The sequence below is a fragment of the Ambystoma mexicanum genome, chromosome 14, assembly GCF_040938575.1.
Source record: "Ambystoma mexicanum isolate Mex_15411 chromosome 14, UKY_AmexF1_1, whole genome shotgun sequence".
Taxonomy (NCBI): Eukaryota; Metazoa; Chordata; class Amphibia; order Caudata; family Ambystomatidae; genus Ambystoma; species Ambystoma mexicanum.
In genome coordinates this window covers 551933515-551957622 of record NC_090940.1, presented here as the reverse complement: position 1 = coordinate 551957622, position 24108 = coordinate 551933515, and the positions used below count along the sequence as shown (strand labels likewise).

At 45.9% G+C, this 24108-nt stretch overlaps 1 protein-coding gene across 7 annotated transcripts in view; it reads right to left on the bottom strand.

Moving 5' to 3' along the window:
• The window catches only part of CEP128 (centrosomal protein 128), an 864240-nt gene that overhangs the window by 568708 nt on the left and 271424 nt on the right, over positions 1 to 24108 (bottom strand). For all 7 annotated transcript variants that reach the window (XR_011283785.1, XR_011283784.1, XR_011283786.1 and 4 more), the window contains 4 exons: positions 18783 to 18869; positions 17491 to 17565; positions 14473 to 14605; positions 9826 to 9986 (listed from right to left, as the gene is read on the bottom strand). Coding sequence is in view for 4 of the 7 variants with exons in the window: in XM_069637862.1 (XP_069493963.1) it covers positions 9826 to 9986; positions 14473 to 14605; positions 17491 to 17565; positions 18783 to 18869 (456 nt within the window). In the remaining 3 variants the exon portion in view is untranslated. The remainder of the gene's footprint in view (positions 1 to 9825; positions 9987 to 14472; positions 14606 to 17490; positions 17566 to 18782; positions 18870 to 24108) is intronic.

Here is a 24108-nt window from a genome sequence, read left to right as displayed (position 1 = left end):
GCTCCATCTTTTATCAAGCAAAAGCACCCCAACCAACTTATCCTTGCTCTGCCTGCCCTTGCAAGAGTTACCATATTGGGAGAGCGCCGTTTCCGGCGGGAAAGGTTGCGCTGTATTCTTTTGCTTGATTTTCCAAAAACCAACTTTGCCTTCATTGCTCCTCGTCTAACTCCTATCCATTTATTTACCTTTTAAAGGAAGGCTCCCCCCCCTTCCATATTCCTTTTCATGTGGGCCCAATTCCCCCCAACCCTAATCCTTAGCGGATTGCTTGCCCTTGCAGGAATTTTTCCAGGCTGGAGTAGTGCCGCTCAGGAGCTGGAGGGGCTGGGCCCTCCTTTCCCTACTTCTATTCCTTTAGTAGGCTAAAGGTCCCCAGCCACCGTCCCAACGAGCTGCCCCAATGCAGACGAACCCCGGCTGAGGGAGTGCCGCTCTAAGACTCTCTGCGTTTGCCATTGTCCCCTTTAGGCCGTCCTCGGCCCTCCTTCGGGCACTTAAGTAGCGCCCTACCAAAAACCCCTCATGCTACCCATCAGATGCCTCATCCCCACCGTTACCTGTTCATCACCCCGCAAGGATGAAAGGCAGCGTTGGACTTGCTGACCTGATAATCCAAACTCTGCTCCCAGTGCAAACACTGTACCCCGCTGTCTTGCTTAACACCTTACTTTTGAAATGAACCCTTCTTACATCACCTTGTAGCTTGGTCACACCTGCAACATGACCCCCGACCCATCTCCAGACACACCACTACCAGACCTTGCCATGAAGCCATGAAATGGTACACCCACCTTGTGCCGCGCCAGTCTGCCTTTCAACGCCTGAACATTTAGCCCCCCTGGCAAAAATTACTAGCCGTATGCAACTCGTGCCTGGCCGGACAACATCCGCCATGACCATGCACACCCAGAGTTCTACCTTTGCCCTAATTCATAAACAGCCCCTTTACCTTGCAGTAAAACCCCTTCCACTTAAGACACCTCTACCGGGTTGCCTTCCTTGGGCCTTAAACTCCACCATTTCCCCCTCAACATTTTCAACAAAGCTGCCTGCCTGCGCTTGTTCGTTGCAGCACCCAACGCTGCCGATGACAAGAAGGTGCGAGGGAATAACCCAGGAGCCTGTTGAAGCCTACTTTACATGACTCCCACACAGATGTCACGTCTGCTAGAATTAAAGGCCCAGTATTACCTCACTCGCAGCGCATTTCCCTGGCCCGGCCATGGCTACCTCCAACCTCGTAATGAGGCCCATAGTAACGCCTATGGGGAACTCTGCATGCCTCTCTGCCCCGCGCGTGTAACCCTACCAACGAAGGGATCTTTAACACAATGAAAAATGGGAGCAGGCGCCAAGCCATCCTAATGAAACATCATAACTTAAAAAAGTGTCCCATCACTACAGTGATTGTAATAACAAACCCCATGCACGACTGAATTTGAAAGAAACTACGGTTATGGTGCCCATTTCCCATATGACCTTAATCGAGGTGACGGATATCAATGTGTTGAAATATTAAAAAGACCAATTAATTTGCAATGCTAGACTGCAGTCCGCCAACATAATTTGTTTCCTTTCGCTAGAGAGACTTAATTAAAAATGCCCGTCTTGTTCATGGCCACTAGCTAGTCCGTATGGCGATCAGCCTGCAAAAAAATGTCTCCAAGTTTACTCCTGCAATGGCTGCTGCAGCATGGAGAAAATGTGCAGCTGAGCTTAACTGACAACAGATAATTGTCAAAATATATAAGGGGGAGGCCTGAACCCACAGGTGCAATTCTAAAACATTTCTGGAGAACACTGAAAAGGCGTGCGTCCCAGAGGCCAAATATCGACGTGTACCTCAATCTGCCCTCTTGCATACACATGCCTGATAGGTGGTTCGAACCCTGCTTGTGGTTTCTGATAGACTGATGCTCTACCCCTTGAGCTATTGATGTATTATGCGCCACTTGCCATCAACTTTACAGTAAAATAAACAAATGCAACACTCGGCTGCGCTGGCCATGCCCAACCACCCATGAACGGCCAATTCGCCACGACCATGGCAATCTGAGCATGGCTTTAAATTAACGCGGCTAATGCGCTAATTCCCCAGGTAAGCAGATGGCACGGGGTATCCACATAACACCCGCGGCCACCATCACCCAGGGTGTAATGTTTAACCCCTCGTCGTACCTGCCTACTGGGCCACCTTTTGAGCAGGCCCATCGGCAACCCCAGAAGACATTTCCACACACCCAGCTACCGTACCATCCCGCTGCTAGGACTATGCTAAGAGCAGCCATAACTCATAAACCCAATTAAAACATTTCTCTAGCCACGGCCCCCATCGCAATGAAATGGTTTCAGGGCGGAATACGCTACTACCTTGCTCCCGGCACACCTGCCACTCCAATGACCGGGTTTGCTCCCGAGTAGAGTTCCTCACTCCTTTGCATACTACTTGGTTCCTTACGCAAAGCATTCTCGTTGCTGTATACACCCCTAGCTGCCGCAGCCATCCCGATGCTGCCACTATGCTAATAGTGTCCGTAAAACGCTATTAACCCCATAAAAACATGTTTTCAGCCCCGGCCCCCATCACAATAAAATAGTCTCACAGGGGGATACACTATTGCTCCGGGCGCAACGGCCACTCCAATGCCCGGGATTGCTCCCATATCCTGGCTGCCTCTGTTCCCGAATGTGCCCCGCTGGCCTTTCCATACTACATGGTTCCTTACCCGACGCACCCTCGCTGCTGCAACAAAATCAACTCCTTCTCTGGAACAGGCAATCCTGCGCACCGGAACCCTCCTTCTCCTGGAACGGAAAACAGCATCCCGAACAAGCCACATGAACCAAGAGGAAAAACAAAAAACTCCTTTCTGCTGCGGCGGGCGACGTCCATCCGCTGTAGGGGCTGAATACTTCCTGCCACTGACCGCCTGCCGCTTATGTGGGGCTTAGCCCGCCCCCCCCTTATTTGTTCGCCCTTTGCGGGCTTTTCCAGCGTTAGGCGCGCTTCTCATTGTTCCTCCCCCTCACCCCAGGGGGAGGGAGGAGAGGAGGACCCTGCCCCCTGGGGTGCCTCCTCCATTTTTGGGCTTTCTCCGTCATCATTTTCAAGCTGCCTCTAGCCAGACCTAAAAAGGAGGAATGGGATTCTGTGCTTTCATATCCCGGGGGCGACATCTCTTACCCAAAACCAAACAGTTCAAACCTCCCAGATCCCAGAGGTCATAGGGAAATTGGGGAAGTTCCCAGAGAACCCCTTATCCACCGATTCTTATTGAACGCTGGATCATGCATCTCGTTGGGTGTGTGGGAAAGAGCAGAAAGTGGGAGCTCTCAGAAGAGGTCAGGAAGGAGGGCAGCGATGGGAAGCGAAAGAGTGAACATGTGCAGTTGGTTCTCCCGCTTCCCTGGGTCTCATTTATTTTTCAACCTGAAGTTACATATGCCCACCAGACACCTCTCTATGATCTATCCTGGCCACATCCGAAACTCTTCTTTTTGTGGGATCTACGGTTAACCAGAGGTCACAAACACTGGTGCCAAGGTGTCGCTGAGGCTCTCAACGTCTGACCACACTGATCCAAGAAGTCACCATCCTGGGTGTTGAGAAAACAGCATTCCTGCATCCCATCATTCTCTCTCAACTACTCTTGGGAACTTCCCTTGGGGTAACTTACTGGCCACACAGGCATCCATCAGTGAGAAGAAACTATATATATGCCCAACATGCTCCCACAAGCATCAGGCAACTAACATTCAGGGGAAACATCTCTGGTGGGAGCCGACTTCTTCTAGAGCATGAAGTTTATATGCATTGGTTGTCTGGCCTTCTTCATGTAACATTCTTCCCGTAAGCATCAGAACCACCTCCAATCACGTGGCCTTCCAAAACTCTTCCTCACTCATAAGGCATATCAACCTGGTCTCTGTTTTGGCCATGCCTCTTGCTAAGCACCTGAATCTACCTCAGGTGGGATGATGGCTCTATATCAAATACAATTAAGAGAGCCCGCCAAGGAATAGGGTGCAGAGGTAAGGAAAGGGGTATGTTAGAACTGTTGCAGCTGTTTACAGCTATGAACAGCAGCCTTTCACCCAATAATCCAACAGAAACCGGGACAGCAAAGATACAGAGAGATTTATTTCCATACAGCTGTGCAGAAATGGAGCAGGACGCCAGCATTGTATCCCCGTCCTGGAAATGTGGCCCCAAAGCATAGAAACTGTAGGGGTTTCAAACAATGAGCTTTATACAGAAAGTCAGTTATGGTACATTTAGGGTTCCATGTGATATTTCTGCTTTTTGTTGGTCGACTACCAAAAAGACAGCTTTTTTCTGGCGGATTTTCGGTGGCCCTCAAAAAGCAAAAATATCACTTTCCTTTGCCCCCCCCACCCTCGCTGGCAGGATGTCGGGGGGAAAAGGGGGTGATTTAACCCCTGAGTGCCCCTTCCTCAGCTGCCGCAGCCTCAGCCTCCCTCCCCACCCAAGCATACCCGCACCCCAAAAATACATAAACACACACACACACACAAACACTTGCCTGTTCTCCTGCGATGGCTCTCCTTAGTCCCGATGTGCCTGTCAGCCCCTGAATGCACTCACTAGTGTGCAGCAGGGGCATGACAGTTTGATTTAGAAAGACCGCTCTGTGCGGTCACAGAGTGGTCTTTCTAAATCAGTCTTTTTTCTATTCGATGGATAGAAAAATACCTTTTCACTTCATACCACATTTAGCCGGGTTACGTTAACAAACGTCCTAACGTTGCATCCTCTGGCCTTGGAGGGCATGGCTTTACAGCATCATTCAACACCATACAATTCCATTTCCGTCCCACGTGGTACACACCACCACTCTAGATCTGTCCTCATAATGCAATGGTAGCTGCTCCCGGCCCACGTGCTTCCTTGTTCAGGTTCCCAGGCTGTTTACCCTCATTGCCTACATCTGGGACACAAAAAACAGTAATAGGGCGGTGTTGGGGTGCAACTGGACATTACCAAGCCCTGAACCGGGACCGGCCCAACAGACGAACTGCCTCATGGGCTTGTATGTGTGCCAACTAATCAGCACTCTTTCTACGCCACTTCCCTAATCACGGCAGCCATTCATCATGGCATCAGAAACATGGCTGCGGCTTAGCTCGGTCCATGGCTCATGTACGTCCAGGATCCTATATAATAAACCACTCTGAGAACACACAAACACCAAAAATCAGGGGAGGGAATTGCACACGCATGTGCGAATACTGCAAATCAGTACAAAAGAACATAATAATCCAATAATTGCCACTCATTTCACCAATGAAGTTGGGACAATAACTGGAATCTGAGAAAAGTCATGGGGCCAGCCATGCTGGGTAAGGCAGATGTTAGTCTTGAAGCTTCATGCTTAAGATTCCATTCCAAGTAGAAATCGATGACCAAGACACTCAAGCGTTAATTTGGCAAAAATGCAGCCAGAAAGAAAAATAACCAGGCAGAAGGATATGAAGGGCTCACGGTGCTCTTCCTTGGAACAATCTCAGCCAGGCCCTAAGGGAAAAATCTAATGATCAGCAACTGAGACAGTAGCTGAAATCCTTTATCTTGAAACAAGCTGTGGCCTGTGACTGTGAAACCATTCTCCCCCTCTCTGTGAGGGGACCAGGCCTTTCACCCTCAGAAACATCCTGTTCATTCAACAGTATCATATCAGGATTGGTAATCTTAAGAAACCCCTTTTGTAATGCAAAAAAATAAAGAGTAGGTTGGGTTCTATTCCTAGCAAGGTCTGATAATGCAATTAAATCAATCTGATAAAGCCCCTTCTAGCCTATACTCATTACAAAACTCAGAGTTAGTGGTGGACGGGCTCATGCAATTGGTTGCAGACAATGTTTTTGAATCTTTGTTGGAAGACTTTTTTTTAATGTGGACAAAAATGGAGGTTGACGCGTTTTTTTCTGGATTGGGGGTGAGGGTTTGTTCACAGGAGGGAACAGTCTTGCACCCCCCTAAACCTCTCTATACCACCATATTCACCCTGTCCTCTCTCCCACCTTGTAAAGGGAGGGCATGGGGTTGCCACCAGCAGCTTGTTCAGTAGTTATATGTTGTATTGCTCTATATAGATGAAATTGATCTATCAATTATTTATCTTAAATTGCTATTATGGACACTGGGTGTGCCCATTTCATCTCAATTTCCCAAACCAAATATTCCTAAAGGCAAAATATCTTCTGTATTCGAGGAAAGACCATGAGGCTGAATACTTGTAACTCAAAGAGGATTCTCAAACTAAGCAATGATGCATATTATAACCAAGCCAGACCTTCAGACTAAGAAAAAGAAGGAACTAGCTGTTATGCATTACGGTATCAACCAGCTTCAAAATGGAGATTGCAAGCACGTTTTCGTCAGATAGCAGAAGACTAACGCAACTCTATATTCCCTATACAGATATTGCGGGAATCATGTTTTCATAGTCTGTAAGACACGATTGTGCTGCTTGCTTCACAAGCTTGCACCGCGCTGGACGCTTTAGGGACACTACCTGAGTAGGTGATGAAACATGTTTGAGATTCCCTTGCCAGATCCACACACTCCAGTCCATCTCTCAAGACTTCTGTGTACTCACTAGGATTCAATGGCGACAACAGGAGATAATTAGGTGCTTCTCCTTCCAACAAAAAAGGCTGTGGCCATTCTGGGGTTGCCCCCTCCGGTTCAGTGGCCACAGGCAACAGCTTACTGTACACACCAGGACTGTGCAGTAGGCTCGCTAGCCTTCCGGATTGGGGCGTGCACTAGTGACATCAGCAGAGGTGGTGCAAGTGACTGAGGAAGCAAAACAGCAGGTATCAAGACGTTTGTGGAGGGGAGAGAAGTAGGGCACCCATTCTACGTGTAACCTACTTGCTAGCCACTGCAATGGGGAAGTGAGTGGATGCTGCAGGTCAAGCCACCTCTGCAGGTGACCCGCTCTCAAGCGAAGAAGGGAGGAGAATCGGCTCACCCGCCACAATGCACCACAGCAAGGGAGGATGACTGTGGCAGGAAAACGGAGGATCACTAGCGAGGCCTTCCCAGCACTAAAGCCGAAATTAAGTTTCTGAAGCCTTAAGGAGGGAAAGGGGCATGGAGCAACTAACCGCAGGTGGCAAAGAAGTTGGATAGCAATGCAAATGTCAAAATATTTCCAAAGATGCCAGGCCAGCCTTACTTTAAACTTATGTGGGATTTTTGGGGATTCCCAGCCAAAGACATGGAGCAGAACTGGGGGCTGGTCTTCCCAAGTAGATCTGACTTATCGGGGGCTGCACAGATCCTCATCATTAACACCATCAGGAAAGCCGGTAATAAGTGAAGGCAAGAACCAGAGAAGCTGGTGGTGCAGAGGTTCATCTCCAGAAGGACACCAGTCAAGGAAGAAGAAAAGGATTGCAGTGACGCACTGAGCAAATTATTCATCTGCTGTCCCACACAGCCATGCGCACAATAATGGCCCAAAGTAGTTGTCTCATAACGCCTAGCCTTGTCCAAATATAAAGTGTACTGTGATCCTGCACGGCTGTTGCCAGAACTTGGTCTGAGGGTAACGAAGAGTGAAGCTAGAACAGGATGAAATAAGAGCTAGGACATGGAGAGTCGGGTAAAAGGGTAATAAGAGAGGAGTCAACAGTAACGCAAACGATTTCTGAAGGCAAAGGCACACAAGTGATGAGGGTTATGGGATATGGTTGAGGGTTGTATGGGTGTGCGTTTCATAACTTAAGTTAGTGATCAGTAGTCCTTGACCAGTCATGTGCAGTTCAGTTTTCTGTGATGGCATATGCCAGCCCAGCTAGGTCTGGGTGCTAGGTAATGTTGATAACTGGTTGTGTGATGGACCTGAACGGTGCTCAAGCTGGCCCTAGTACTATAGGGGGCCTTTACCAGGTTAGTTTGTAAACCAACCCAGTGCCAGTGGAAGAACACGTTTGCCAAGCCAGCACCTAGGATGGGACATGTAAAGATGAATGCGTGGGGAAGCAATGAAGTTAGTGGGGTGGGATGAAAGGATACAATGGAGTTCAGACCAGTGCTAAATTCTAACGACTATGTCTTAGCTAAGAAACATGGGATCTGATAAAAGAAATGAGTGCAACCAGATGGCTTTAGTTGTCCTTAAGAGGATGTAATAAGGCGAAATAGGAAAGACTATTGGGCTCTTGGGCTGGTAGGGGATAGTCTGGTAAAGCTTGCTGTGGCACCCTATTAAGTGAGCTTTGTAATGTAACAGCATAGATATCAAATGCAGATAGTTTAAAGTGTTTAGCCGCTAAAGAGGTGAGCCCAGAAGGGCGGCAATTCAAGAGAGGGTACCCAAGGACCAGCAAATACCTGAGATTCCCAGTTTAGGCTAGAGTGCAGGTGTCCAGCACCTATATACCGGAGATTCCCAGTTTAGGCTAGAGTGCAGGTTTCCAGCATCTATATACCTCAGATTCCCAGTTTAGGCTAGAGTGCAGGTGTCCAGTATCTATATACCTCGGATTCCCAGTTTAGGCTAGAGTGCAGGTGTCCAGTATCTATGGAGCATTAGTCTCATGCTCATTAAATGGTCCGTAAAATGAGGAACGCTCGTAATTTGCGTGGATGTTCGGACTTGGGTACGGATATAGCGTCTCACCCATTATTAGAAGTAAGTAATGAGGAGATAATGGAGCCTCGCTGAAGGAGCGTTGACTGGCCCATACTCTTTGAAATACTGCTTTTGATGTATCACTGCTCACCTTCGCAAGTTACTTGATTTGCAAGATTAACCTTTAGGATAAAGTCCTTCAGTTTAGGCGAATGTGTCATTCTAGATGGAGAAATATTTGTGGAGTGATGATGGAAGCGTGGGCTGATTTCAGGACGCACCACATCTGGACATGCAGCCGTTTCTATTGCCTCTAAAATATTGACTGTTCTTTCATTGGTAATTTCATTCGCATGGAAGCTGTTCAAACACCGACATAATATTTCCAGGAAGCTTTCGGGGGCGCTTGGGAGCAGCGATGTTGGGGAGCCTATACACAGGACAGAGTATGGGCATCAGATTTATTTTGTAAAAGCAATAAATAGGCAGCATGGATTCCAATTATGTGAAAGATTTTGGGAAAGGTAAGCAGCTAAGTTTATTAGGTTCTTGCATCAGATATCTTCATGCAACTCGCACTGAGTTTTTTGATTTTCTGATGTAGATAAATTGAGCTATAACACTTAATATGACAGTTAAAAGAAGCAGGAGAAATTTGGCATTTAGAGTTATTTTAGAATGTGAAATTATAATAATGATTACATGGAAACAATGTGCTATTGCTATAAGCAATGCATCGGAATTGCTACATGCCACAGTTAGACATTTGTGAAAAATACATAGGTCAGGCCATAAAAAGAAGGGTAAGGATTGCAGGCCACTTATATGCAACTGTGTTATGAATACAGAGGACGATCTACTGCAGTTCTTTTGGTAACTGCATGAAATTCAGGAAAACAAAAAAGGGCAAAGGCATTAAAATCCCTTTGGAGATCAAGCAGAAAGGAAACTTGTTATGATGACCATCCGGTTAACTTGAAGGCACATCCAACTAGATCAAGGAATCCTTAAATTGGGGAAACTCCGAGTCATCGGGGTGCCAGCCTGGAACACACTATGCGTATTCTGCTTCATATTTGCAGGCCAATGCCGCGATTCATGGCAACGGCATAGCCGTGGAGCTTTTTTTCCCCAACCACATTGGATGCAATATGGCGGTCTCTGTGTACTTTGCACTGTGAGCCTTTGTGGAAGGCCACTCGTGGCAGTGACTTACCTCAATGTGGCCCGCCAGTTGCCCTCTCTCGCGGTCCTTGCGATCCATGCTCCGCTTCAATTCATCCACCTCGGAAATAACAGCGCTGTGGTTCAGCTGGGCACGCAGCTCCAGGATCTGCTTCTCCAGGTCGCGCTTTTCCCGTTCCGTTCTCTCCAGCACTAGTAAAGAGACAGGGGTTTCTGAGCAAAATATAGGAATGACTGCTTCTAGCTTCAATAGCACCCAAAAAACATTTTCACAAACGTAATCAGTAGGGACCCAACCAAACCATTGAAGGCAACTGTTCAAGCTCCTCATTTATTATTGAGTTGAAAGTTCGTTCAATCGCAACTTCTCTGCAAAGTGGGACATATTTCTACATGTTATGCTCCATCTGTCCCCATACATAAACTTTCTCATTGAGACCCCCATCGTACCCTCTTCAATGGTCTCTCATATTTTCCATTTGTTGATCATGATGGACAGCTTGTAATCAATCTGTGTCTTTACAGCAGATCAATGATTGGGATTCTCTGCCTATAACTGCGCCCCACTGTAACCTCCATGATGGAGCGGTGCAGCCTGGGAAGCTAGTGTGATCTGCAGCGTCTTGTGTTTCATTGGCTCCCAGCAGACCTCACACAGGGCCCCACTTCTCCTCATGACATCATCACTATTTTTGTTTTGATTACTGGGATTTATATCACGCATCAATGTCATTTGCAGGGTTACCAAGCGCTCGGGTGGGCCTGGAAGTGAGGCAGGTGGGATTAGCTTAGTGAGGAAGAGGGTTGACACGTGCATTTTGGAAGTACCCAGGTACTGTGTGCAGGTCTCTTTCTATTGGTGTGTGTTCTGCAGGCTAAACCCACCATTATCAGCGGGATAAAACCCAAGCCGCTATCCCATCCCCTTTTGTGAAACTGCATTTGTAATGACCTAAAGCCACAGAAGCAAGAGTATGCAAAATGATTGGCTTCAGGGCAATTGCCAAGCACTGATATGGGGGGGGGGAGACTAAGATGTCATGCCTTGCAATACCCCAAATGGCATACACATGACACAGATCAGATTTGGAATGGAACTAATAAGTGAAGCCCATTCTAGGATAGAAGTGCACTGAACGAACACAAGAAAGTGGGAATCCACCTTAATTTGTGACCATAACCAGGTCATGTTGGGATGATTCTTGTGGTGGAGCTGAACTAGAGTCCATATCAAGCCTGTGTTTTTAAGGAACAACCTTCCCACCACCAAAACACACCACATACCTTGTCTGGTGAACATCCTTTATATTATGAAGTGTAAGGAAGGTATAGTATCAAACAGTGAAGACAGACACAAGTGATCACAGTTCAAGGGTGGTCATTGAACTTCGATGGGTTGGTTGAACGCCTATCTAACCTAAATCTAAGAATGGGAGCAAGCTACGACCATCAAATAATAATAATGCAGTCCTAGACAGGTCTCTGTCAAAATAAAAGGGCCTATACTAATAAATCTATTGCCAATCCTTACTTCTAAATACAAAAGGGTGTGGGACAATTGTGCATAGTGTTCAAGAAACAATACGTCAGGCTGGTTGAGCAGTTGGCTTCCCTTCCCCGCCTTTTCAGCACAGGGCAAGGCGGCACACTCCAGCTTCACACACTCTGGCTTCTCTGCCATGAGGATACAGTTCAAAGCAAACGTTTCAAGGCCTTCTGCCAAAGCGTCTTTTCCAATAACAGTCTCTTACCGCAGAGGGCCTGTCGTAACAAACAAATATCAAAGTTCCACTCTGATCAGGATCTTCACATGCACAAGTTCTTGCTTTCAGTATTCATCATGGGTCTCCCTCCTTCAGGCTTGGACCCCCTTTTTACGACAAAGTGTAAACTTGGTCTACCTTGTTCGGGCTTAGACCAGGCATCTCCCTTGTTCTAGCTCGTATCATGGATCTCCCTCGTTCGGGCTAAGACCATACACAGTCTCATTTTCTACTGTTTCCTCTTGATCAAAATTGAAGACTTTCAAATGTGCGATGGGTTTTGTTTAAACCGTCGGAGGACCACTTCGATTCACTTTGCACAATGTTCTGATTAATCTTCTACTTTCGTTTTTCTACCAATTCTTGGAGCGATACCTTACAGAGACCTTCGATTGAGCACATTCACAATGCTGGACCACTCTGTCAATGGTATCATATCGTTCCTTCTCAAGTTCATACATTCATTAATCATTTAGCTTTACTCGTGTCTTTCATCACACAAGTTTAACAATGTTCATTCCAGTGCGCGTTATACAATGTTGCCAATTGCAACCTTGACTTCAACAAAGACCAGTCTTGCATCGGTTTCCCCAACTCACCAGCTGTGTTGATCTTTCTGGCGCTTCTTTGTTCTTGAACCCAAGAACTATACCACGGCAGCTGCTGCTCCTCCCCGCCTTGGTCAGTTACTCGAGAGGGCCTCTGGTATCTCAGACACACAATGTAGGATTCTTAAGCCTGGTTTCCTGGCCTTATGCTTTCTGTCTCGAAGGTTTCTTGAAAGTAACAGTTTCTTGCCATCAAGGGTATTTCCTTCCTTGCAAACCCTTCTTGGTGTGCCGTCTTTCTTCCCTTGTTCAGATGCTGACTCGAAACTGCCGTTCCTTCGTGTGCTTTGCCTCGCTCAGAGTGTGGGAAAGTTTAATGGAAGTCAGGTGTGAACGATTGTCGATAATTGCCTGACCATAGTAGCGGGACATGTCAGGTATACTGCTCGGGTGCGAGTCTGTTTTCTCCCAGATCGGGCTGTTCATGTGCAAGTGTGTGTGAAGTGAAAAGGGGGGTGCAGGGTAAAATTACCACGTATCCTACCTGGCAGAATGGGGTAAAGGTGTTACAGGGAGAGGGATACCACATCTCACCATCCAGCATCCCACTCCCACTCCCACTCCCCGAAGACCCCTCACCCAGGTGATGAGCCCGCTCTAGTCCACCCCTAGGGTCTGGATCCAAAGGCGATGGCCGTGCCCTGGCCACCTGAGAGAGAGATCCCCCAGGGACTAGGAAGTGAGACATCTTCTGGTTTCTCACAGAAGCGTACACACAATATCGCAAGTTTTGACAAATTATGCGTTCACTAAGAAACCAGATGCAGGGGATGCCCAGCCTCCCTGGGAAGGGTCTGCTCTCCCAGGAGCCCATATCACAACATTTGGAGGCTTTTAGGGAAAACTTTTAAATTACCATAATGTACTTGCTAGCAAGTGATACTTGCTTCCGGAGCACCGCTTATATTCATAAGAAGATGAAAGCTTATTACAAAAACCTTCCATCTTATTCCAACATGAGAAGAGTATTTGAATGTTCTTGCCTTATGAGAGAAGCAGATATCACCTTGAAGTTTCACACTGGGGACCTGAATGTAGACTTCCATGAACTCAGATGGGCCAAAGACCAACCTTCTTGTAATACTCAATTCGTTTCTGATAACGACATCCCGGTAGAGCCAATATATGTATATGCACCCTAGCTTTCCATTCAGCCTTCTAAGTTGTATGAAACTGGCAGTATTTTATTTTAAAACGCCATTGCTTCCTCATTAGGAATCAGTGCCATAGTACATGGCAGCATGTGAGGGCAAAGGCAGTGCATGGGTCAAAATCAAATTAGAACTGCATATCGACGCGTTTCCTCAAGCATCCCTGCGCTGATTCCAGACATTATATTACAACGTCACGGAACTCAGAGCGGGCTTGCAATATCCTTTTTTCAATCACGGTAGGGAGTACTTTATTCCTTATAATCTTGAATAATCTAATGTAAGAAATCTTCAAGTTGTTGATAGATAAATCAATGTAGAATCTCTGTTTTGAAAAACTAAATGGGCAGCTTTTAATGTGTTACAGAAAAATAGTTTAAGCAGGTCAATAAAATGCAACAAAAAACGTTTGTGGTACGAATACATTGCAAGCAACTGGAGTCTTACTTGTGTGTGTTAAACACAAGCAATGTTCAAAATAAGCATAGTATCCTAAAAGTTTCCTTATCAATAAATGGTTGTAAAGTGTCACAAAGATATTTTAGAAGAAAGAAATATGAAAAGCTTGTCACAAATGTAAGTGCTGCAGTGTCAGCTGGGATTCTGCTCATTGCTGGCTCAAGTAGCAGACATTGGGACTCGTGACACGGCCACTGTAATAACTGATTACAGTTGCAGAAGTGATGTCATTTTCTTTTTAACGGACATCAGCAATGTCACAGCTAGCTTGTAATAAGAAAATGATTTACAGGTTTTGATCAGGGTATTGCAGGCTGCCATGCATCAGAAGTAAATCTCCTCCTACCCAGTCCATACCTTTTATATACTACCTGGAAATTGTAACTTGCAGTGTAGTTTTTAACCTTTTTTTTGTTTGGTCATTACTTTCCTCATTCTGTAATCCTCTCGCAACTAAGTAAGCCTACTGTAACAGCGCCACAATGCCTAAGGAACGCTTAGTGTGCTTTATAAATGTAAATAAAATATCTAAGAAATGTTTAGCACATTAGAAAGCATTTGCTGAAAGTTCAAATGGCAGTACATACATGAGAGGCAATACATAACACTTTCTGGGGTCAGACTTTTGTCCAGGAGGACTTTGAAGGATTGCATGGAGCGCGATGGGTCGCCCATGCTCAAGATGGCGTGCTCTCACCTGTCCCAAGCCGTCTCTCGTCTTCCTGGCTCTCAAGGCGGCTCTTGTTGAGCAAGGAGGCCTGGGAAACCTGGTGCTGGAGGTGCAGTCGGTCATCCTCGGCGCGCAGGAGCTGTGAGCGAAGGTCCTCAATCTGGGCAAATGCAGAAGAGGCATCACTTTAAGCACCAGGCCTCGTGCAAGGCCCAGTCCCAGAGACAGCTAAGTAGCCTATCAGGGGTCTGCATATCCAACAAGTTAGAGTTTCCAATCGATGCACATTTATTTATTCACATTCACTACAGCTTTAACACTTCAGCGTCCAGGAAACATATTTACAGAGCTTCATAACCAGCAGAAACGGTAGTAAGGGTTTTAGTAATACTATTTATTAACCAACAATACGCAGGGCTCAAGTCGAGGGTACACGTGGGTGGATACAGTCCACCCACTTCTTTCAGAGGGTGGACTCAGCCCCCCCCCCCCCACTAAAATGATAAACATTCAACGTCCTCTTTGAATTTATGAATTAAAGGTGACTTCGGGAATTGAACTGCAGACGTCAGGTTTGAAGGCCAGACACTTCACCACTGCACTATATCACCTGATGTTTTGTGTGTGTGTCGATTTTATGAAGCAAATGCCATTTGTCCGCTGCAATTTGAATTGTTATGCAAAGCCAATTTAATGAAATGTGCATATTTCACCTTAATATGCTAATTTCTGGTGACGTCACATCACGTTGCGTTTGTTGAGGAGTCCCCCCACTTTAATTTTTAGGACTTGCCCGATGACAATACGACTGAAGTATTTAAAAACACCATTATTGGGTTAAGTGATGGGACTAGGGTCATCTTTTAGTCTGCCATTTTAATGATCGGGTGGAAATATTGCTTTTATCCAGTTCCCTGGCAGAATGCAAGTCTGTGCCAACCCGAGTATATAACCAATTATAGAAGTAGACTTTCCTGCTATCGTGTGAATTGTGCCGGGACGTCATGTTTACCCCGGCATTTAACATCCTCATTCCTAATGATCCTTGAGCTCTCATCCATTTTTATCCCTTAAAGGCTTAAAGATTTGTATGGGAAGATAGAGCTCTCTATATTCAGAATGGCATTCACAATGGCAGACTGTTTTACCATCCCAAATCTGCTGGGCATCTAGCTTTCTGATCCCTCATGTATAAAGATCACATCTTCTGGAGGTTTCACGCTCTAGTTACTTATTACGGAACACAGGTTATCCAATATCAAGTCTATCTTATGGAGCCCTGGGGATCGAAGACATTTAAAATCAACATTTTCCCTGAATTCTAAACCTTTCCAATTTAAATTTTTCATATGGAACGGCATTTGAGTTCTTTGATGGTCCCAAGACTTCAACAATTACAGATAAAGGTTTGAATCCAGGAGCAAATTGGTTGAAATGTGCATAAATAAGGTAGGCGTTTATTGGCAGGAATGTGCTAAAGAGATTTGTAAAATGGCACTTTAGAAACATCACTTCCTGTTAAGAAACCCGAGGAATGTTAGGTTAGCAGCCTCGGAGGGACCCTGATAGATGAGGCTTTTGCCTTTGGGCCCTCGCCGATAGCTGGCCTTAGAAACCGTAGGTGGTACCGATCTCTAATTGGAAGACCTGGAGTTTAGGGAAGCCCATTAGAGTGCCCCTGCTGCACGCTGACCAGAATAAAAGCCGCCATTTGACCATTTTAAAAATAAAAGCCGATCTTTTGGAGTCTGTGAGATATTCAGGCCATCTGCTGCAAGAAAACTCGACCCTGATACATGGCTGGAGGAAGGTGCACCAAGGTCCAGAGATACAGCCACCTGAGGAAGTGAAAGAGATTCGTAATTCTAGAGCCCTGGACCGCGTGAGCGGCCGGATGGAGATTGTGCACCTTAGAAGGCCAAGGGGCAGCATCCTAATCAATTACCGAGATAAGCATCCTGAACTGGGAAGAGTCGACACAGCGAAGCCATAAGGGAAAACCTGAGGAAGGGCTGGAGAGCCTGCTGAGACCAGAGAGGCTTGGGCAGGGGCAAGACCGAGTATGGCTCAGAGAGACTTTCTGCGGGAACCTCATGCATTGTACTGGTATAAAGATGGGCCATCATTAAAAGGGTCTCTTGTTTAGATTAGGGGCACATTTTCTTAGGACGCTTAAGATTAGGTTATTTTTGTTGGCTATCTTTTTGGATTCTTTGCTTCATAAGGGTCTCTACCCAAGACCAAGCGGTGCATAAGGATAGGGCAATGATGCAAGGGGGACGAGAACAAGCCAATAGTCACTTCTTTGTGTTACCATGACCTCCATCACCCTAGTAAGGAATTTGCGTTCTAAGAATAGTTGGGTGTTTTCGCAGCATTACTGTTACTAATAAAGATTTTGTTGGACTTGAAATCTCAGAGACTTGTGGTTCACTACTCAGCCTAGCACAGGATACAGCTCAGTAACCTGTTTAGTCCCCATTCCCATCCAGGGGTATGTTGAAAGGGGGGAATGTGGCAGGGGTGAGGGAGTGCAGAGCGGCGCAGGAGGGATAGAGTGCAGGAGGGGCAAAGCAATGACAAGTGGGAGGGCAAAGAGCAAACTTGCAGGGGCGGCCTTTGTTGCAACTTTGGTCTCATATACGCAGGCATTGGCCCTAGAACCACCAAGTTCAGACCCAACTGACCAACCTCCGCACTGTGCATTAACATGTACTGAGGTCATATACAGCTTGCAATAGCAGAGCATATGATCAGAAGGGCAGCAGCAAATACAGACACTGCACCGCATGGCTGTCAGTGTTCTAGGATTTCCTACTGTAAATGAGACATTTCATACCTGGCTAATTAATATAACCAAATTTAAGGCAATACACACGAAGGATGCAACAGAGCAGCATTCCTTGCCCTTTATAGGGTAAAATGCAGGAGAGTTTGCGCCACTCGAGAAGCACATGCACGTAAAGACAGATTTGGGCTTAAGGCCCACTGTTTAATACCCAGAGGGTTGCCAGGGGGGCAGAGGGAAAGAGCTGGGTAGGTTACCTGAAGCAGGAGAGTCTCACGACTGCCTTCAGACTGATCAAGCCTTCTTCGGGACCGTTCCAGTTCCTGTTCAAGCTAATAACATTTGTCAGTGTGTGGTGGTAAAGAGGGTTGAAGGTTAAAAAATATATATATATATATATAAAAAACACACACACACAGTTAAGAGTAACTTCCAGGTAACAATCAACCAAAAATAACAATGCAGAACTATAATGTAGTGCATAACTTCCGTAGGAAGACGTTCGCAACCTTTTCCCTTTCTGAGCGGTGGATCCTCCTACAGCGACATAATTGCAGAGGATTATGGAATTAATGATCAACTGCTATGACGTCATAGCAGGGGGACATGGCATTGTCTCTGCCAGGTAGTTTGTTTTCATTTATGGGCTACATTAGGATTAAGGTGGGAGAGAACCTGGTATCTGCTTATGTTTCAAATGTTTCCCCAATGCATCCTCCCTCTATAATAGCACAGGGTGGGGGAAAGGGGTGGATGAGGTCATACGCAACATACAATTATAGATGCAAAGCTTTCAACTATACTTGGAATTCGACACACATCACCCTTGGATTTTGTCTTCTTTACCCCACTAGAAGGATAACTATGTTCAAGATACATCTGCATGGAAACCATTGCAAACCACCCTACTAACACGCAGCAGTCTAGAATGGTAATAAAAGTTCCCCGTCACCATTAATATTGCAGGTGTCAACTAGTCCTTCATGACAAAGGAAGAAATAGGCTTTCTTTGTAGCCAACTGTAAATCTACAGCAAAGAGCTATCCACACAAAAATGAAAAAAGGGGCAAGGATGTGGCTGAAATTGCACAATCCTTGAGCACTCCGCAAAGTCTCCAGAACTTTCAAAGCCAGTCTCAACAAACCACCTCACAAATATGAGCTCTGAAAAACAGTTGAAATCCCTCGATTCCAGAGCCTAGACCTTAAACATGAATACACTGTGCTCCACTCAGCCAGACATCCCTAGCACGGAGCACCTCCATCCGACCAGATAATTTCCACACTATAGGATTCCCTTCACACAGCTGCTCCTACCCTACCTGACGACAACACTTACACTAGACTGCAAATACTCTGCCTACCACATCTGCATGTCACCATGCTAAAATAGACTGCATTGCCTACAGCAATTCAAGCCTCCTTGATGACTGGATCCCTTAGTAAAAATGGTTTCCATCTGAGCACTGAAAGAGGCGGATAGGAAGCACAAATGTTTTGATCCAGGAGGACAATGATAAAAAATGTTAATAAAAGAAAATGGCCTTACCTGGCTTTTCACTGTTTCAGACTTAATGAGCTTAGTTTTCACAGATTCTGCCATTTCGTCTGTCCTGACTTCTCGCTTCTTCAAAGCCTTATAAAAGATTTTTGAAAAGAGGGCTTTAAAGCTTTTTGGTTTGGAGGCAGCTTGTCCATAATGATTAAAATCCTATACGTTAACTGTGCAGAGTAGGCATTCAACTTCGTGCAATTCCAGTTTTGAAAATCACATAATTTAGGTTTGGATACTTTTTAATGGACTAACTGAAAATCCTATGCAGGATGCAACTGTTATGGTGACCCCAAAATCGCAGATCGGCCCTGAGCATTGGGAGTCAGTCCAACCCAGACTCAATGACGGAGTAGACAAAGCACATGGCAAAATCCAGCTTTATCATCATCATCAACACAAAGGTGGGACAGCAGCATTACAATCGCGTCGCTCTCAACATGCTAATCAGAAACAATAGCTTAAGTACTACAAACTCATCATCAATGACATCACAACATAATATCAGTTTACAAAACCTATGAGGAACGAGGATAGGTTACTGGGTTTGGCTACTTATAGATTTCATAGGTGTTCAACCTTTCATTGGTTTATGAGTACCTGGTCGCTCCACATGGAACCACCCCTATGTTGATAAAAGGCGAAATGCATGGCTTCTACGACATGCGGCTGGTTGGCATACTACTTCATGGGTGGCGTGACAACAAGGATTCCAATGGGTTGTCTCTCTGATAACCAACCTTGGACACTTGAAAGGTCAAGATATGAGCCAGACACAGAGTAGGGGGCGAGATGCACATAGACTGTTCAGCTTCCAATTAAAAAAGTTACCATCCCTCATTCTCAGGCCATGAGACCAGGCAATCCCTTTGTACTTGGCTGTGTCTTGCGCCTCGTGTCAATGCGTGCGTTTAGACAGTACGGCAGGTGTCCTCTCTGTGTTTGCTTCTAATGAATGGCCAGTGTTCTCTGTGTATTGGTGATGTGCTAAGAGACTGTGTATGAAATTGAATTACCTTCTGTTTATTAAAATATAGCCATTATTAATGGGTGTCGTGTTTCTGTTACCAATGGGGACACCCTTGGGTTATGCTTCATAGAGTTTTTTGGCTTACTGCTCTAGTGCACCTGACCATCAAAGACTGGTTGTGCTTTTCTAAAACCTTAATTAATCTGGGAGTATACTGCTTCCGTCTTGGGAATTGGTATCCTTTGCCTTCGTGCAGCCACACTAGTCTGCCCTAATTTCACTCTAACCTCGGCTCGTGTTGACAGCCACTGTGAGATCTGCATGGATATGTGTTTTCGTGAATTCAGCATTTTGAACTTTTCGATGAAGCCTTGAGGCTCTTGCTACTTCCGAGACATTCTGTGGCACCCATCTTTAAGAAGATGGCTGCCTAACTACACTCTTGTTTCTATGTTAGTGAGCTATATTTGCGTGTCATTCACGTGGCATTCACCTTATACATTGGTCATGTTAGTGTTCTTCATGTCTTTTGGATGTTATGTTAGTATTCTTCATGTCTAAATTCATGTTTTACCTATTGTACGTGTTCTTCATGTGCTGTGCATGTTAGCTTTGTCTTTAATTCATGCTCCATTACTGTTACAGCTTCAGTTTGAATGATGTTGCCATCTTCAGCTCACATTGTGCCCAACCCACGTTGTACCTGTGAGGGATAAGGGCGGAATGGCTGTCTCAGTGAGTAACGTCTTTCACCTTTGCGGTATTGGTGTAGGGGAGGGGCAGAAGCTATGGATGACGTATTCATCTGCCTCCCAACACAAAGAAGCATTCGCTTTCAGTCCCAGAGACCGTTTCATCAGATGGTGCAGTGTGACATCTCTTTATGAAGTATTTTACACTACACCATCTGACGAAGAAGTCTGTGGGACTTCAAAAGCCAATGAATGCTTTATTTCATCTGTGCATACTATTTTCAGTTAGTCCATTAAAAGGTATCAAAACCTGCATCTTGCATGATTCTTAAAGTAAAATTCAAGGCATTGCCAAAGAGGGCTTACTAATTATTCTGTTTTTTATGTTAGTTTTCAATATCTCCAATAGGTTTGTTTCACTCAAAGAAACAAAGGAAACACAAACCAATTAACAAATATTTAAAGGAATAGTTTTTCCTTAGTATGATACAGAGCACACATCTATGCTGGTAGGAGCAGATTATAGTGGAAGCTTATACATGGGTATTTATAAAAAAATAAAAGAAATAGATTCTGGTTAGTTTGGAATAAAGCCAGTAGACTGGTGTTTAATTATACACTTCTTAACTAGCTGCATCCTTTTGTGTAATATGCATTGGGTCAAACACTGTATGGTGGTTCCCAATTCTACTGGGAACCTCCAGGAAGCTGAATCGAAAAGAGTATGTAGACCCCAGAACCAGCCAGGGGAGGTGCTAAACCAAACAGGGGAGGAGGGGATGAGGAGGGCATGGATCAAGAACGAGCTGGGGGAAGAGGTGTGGGTGCTACCAGAACCAGCAGAAAGAATAAGGGGATGAAGGGGGGAGGGGCTTTGCTCCCAGTAATAGCCAGGAGAGGTGGTGGGGGGCTCTCAGATGCAGCCAGGGGAGGACGGGGTAGGAACACCTAGAACACGCACGGGGGCGGGAGGGAAGAGGGATCAAATGAAGACCAGGATAACTAGTGAAGCATCAGCTACAGACATGGTGTACACATGGGCATGGATACTGTAAAGGCTTCATGAAGTAAGACACAGACAACAGATTCAAAGTTCAAAATAAAAATGGTTTATTAAAGCAAATGTCAGGATGGTAGAAGGCCTAACTTGCCCCATGCTAAGGTGGGATTTCCATACCTGAACGAAATTAAGAAAGGTCTGAGCCCAAGAGTTCAACCTAAAGGTCTGTCTGTGTCCAAAACCGATCCTAGCCCTCACAACTAAAGCTAAACAATGTGTAGGGATGTCAATAATAAAATAGTGATCAACACAAAGTTCTGAGCTTCTTCCAGCTCTTAGCTTCCTCTTCAGCTCCCCTTCCCCAAGTTCAAGAAAGCTCCACCAAAAAGTCTCAAGACGACCTTTCTCAAGTTCAAGGCAATACAGTTCCACACAATCCTCAGGGTTCCCTTCCCCAAGCTTCAGGAACACAGTTCAAATGAAAAGGGCTCCGTCCCCAAGACCACATTTGCAGTTCATCAAGTCTCAGTGTTCCCTTCCACAAGACTTCAATGTAGCAAATGGTATTTGTTTCAGTCTTTCAAAGTCCAACACAACTCTAGGTCAACCTGATCGTCCTTCGGGATTGCATCACATACAGTTCAAACAAAAAGGGGTCTTGAGGGCCCATGCTTAAGACAGTATTTTCAGTTCATCAAATATCAGGGTTCCCTTCCCCAAGATTTCAACGTAGCAACTAGTACTGGTTTCAATCCTTCATACATGAATCTGGGTCCACTCGACCCTCCTTCTGGCTCACATTACCAGTTCAATCACAGTGCTCCTTCTTGGTTTAATTCACAACGTATTTGACTCTCGCAGTTAAGGACTCAATGGTCTAGGCGAAGTTGTCAGACCACACAGTCTACCCATTACAGGTCACGCAACCAGGATCCATAGGTTCTCCAGCCCACACAAGTTCTTCTGTACTTGCCCCTGTGTACAGATTCACAGTCATTTTGTTTCTCCTCGTCAGCCTCTTGACTCTATGTGCAACATCACACTCTATGGGTTAGCCTTTTGGCTTTGGCATTACGTTTCACACACCTCTTGCCAGTCTTTGGTCTTGCCGCACTGTATCCATTCATAAAGTTCATTTTGTGGTGGTCTGGTTCATGACCCACTTTTATGTTGCACTCTTTCACATTATAGCTCTTTTCCATAGGTTGCTTTCAAGTGCGCACTGTCCCTTTTTACTTTCATTAGGTATTAGATTTCCCCAAAGGGTTTCCTTCAATTCGATAATCAACATTCAGCTTGGGATTCAATATATGTCATACAGCACTTCATATTCATGCGTAGCCCCTATGAGCGCCCCCGGCACTAAGTGACATTTCCTACCACTCACCGATCCTCTGCGTTCCTCCTCTAGAGGCTAAGATAACACCTCTGGTGTTTTGCACAGAAAAGGAACCATATTCTTATCCCTGCACCAGCTGCAGAATTTATTCCAAAGGCAGCAGTACAAAGACTTTGTTGCTGGTCTTCTGGCCGAAAGCAAGATCTCCATTATATCATCCAGGAGGTCCCCATTCTTGTATGTCAGCATCCCAGAAATCATGCATGAAGGTTGAGTGTTTTGTCCTCTGGATGGAGAACCCGACCCTCCTCTCGCGAGAGAATTTCCTCTCTTTGTAGAAAACGCAGTGGAGGGCAGATGGACATGTCCAGAAGGTCTGGATATCACATTCTGCTGGCCCAATCTGGGGCAATTAGGACAATGGATTTCCCAAACTTTCTCAACCACCTGATCACGTGAGGAATGACAGTGACTGCAGGAAACACGTACAGAAGTGGAAACTCCCAGTCCACTACGAATGGGTCTCCTAGAGCTCCTCTTGGGGGAAATTCCCTGGAGCAGTACTGTTCGCACATCTGGTTGACACTGGCCACGAACCGATCCACTTGAGGGGTTCCCCAAAGGGTGATCTCTTGAAAGACATCCTGAGCTAGTTCCCACCCGTGGGAGACTGCTCTGCCTGCTCAGAGCATCCACTGCTGTGTTCTCCTCTGCACGCTAGATGAACTGCCGATAGAGATATTCCTTCTTGTATTGCCCAGAACCAGTGCTGCATTGCCTCTCTGCACAGTGGTAGTGACTCTACACCTCCTTGCTTGTTGAGGTAGTACATGGCCACTGTGTTGTCCGTCATTATCCGGACATCTTTGCCCCATACTCAAGGCAGAAAAGCCTTCAGCGCAAGTCTGATTGCGCTCTGCTCCAAAAGATTGATGTGTAGTTTGGACTCCAATGGAGACCAACGACCGCTGATTGTCAGATTGTTGGCGTGGGCTCCCCACCCCATGAGGAAGGCCTCCGTCACTACCGTTATCTCCAGCCATGGTTGCCAAAAATGTTCCCCTTTCAGAATGTTGTCCTCGCAGGCCCATCACAGGGGATTCTGTGCGACCCTGTTTGGAACCTGAAGGAGGTCTGACATGTTGATCGAGAATTGAGACCACTGTGTCCCAAGAGCCCATTGAAGGGATCTCATTCTCAGGCGAGCCTTGGGCACCAGGAAAATGCAAGATGCCATTAGGCCGTGCAACCCCAAGGAGTCAAAGGCCGGGAGACACAGGGCACTCTGACATTTGGTGACCATCTGCAGAATGTGCTGAGCC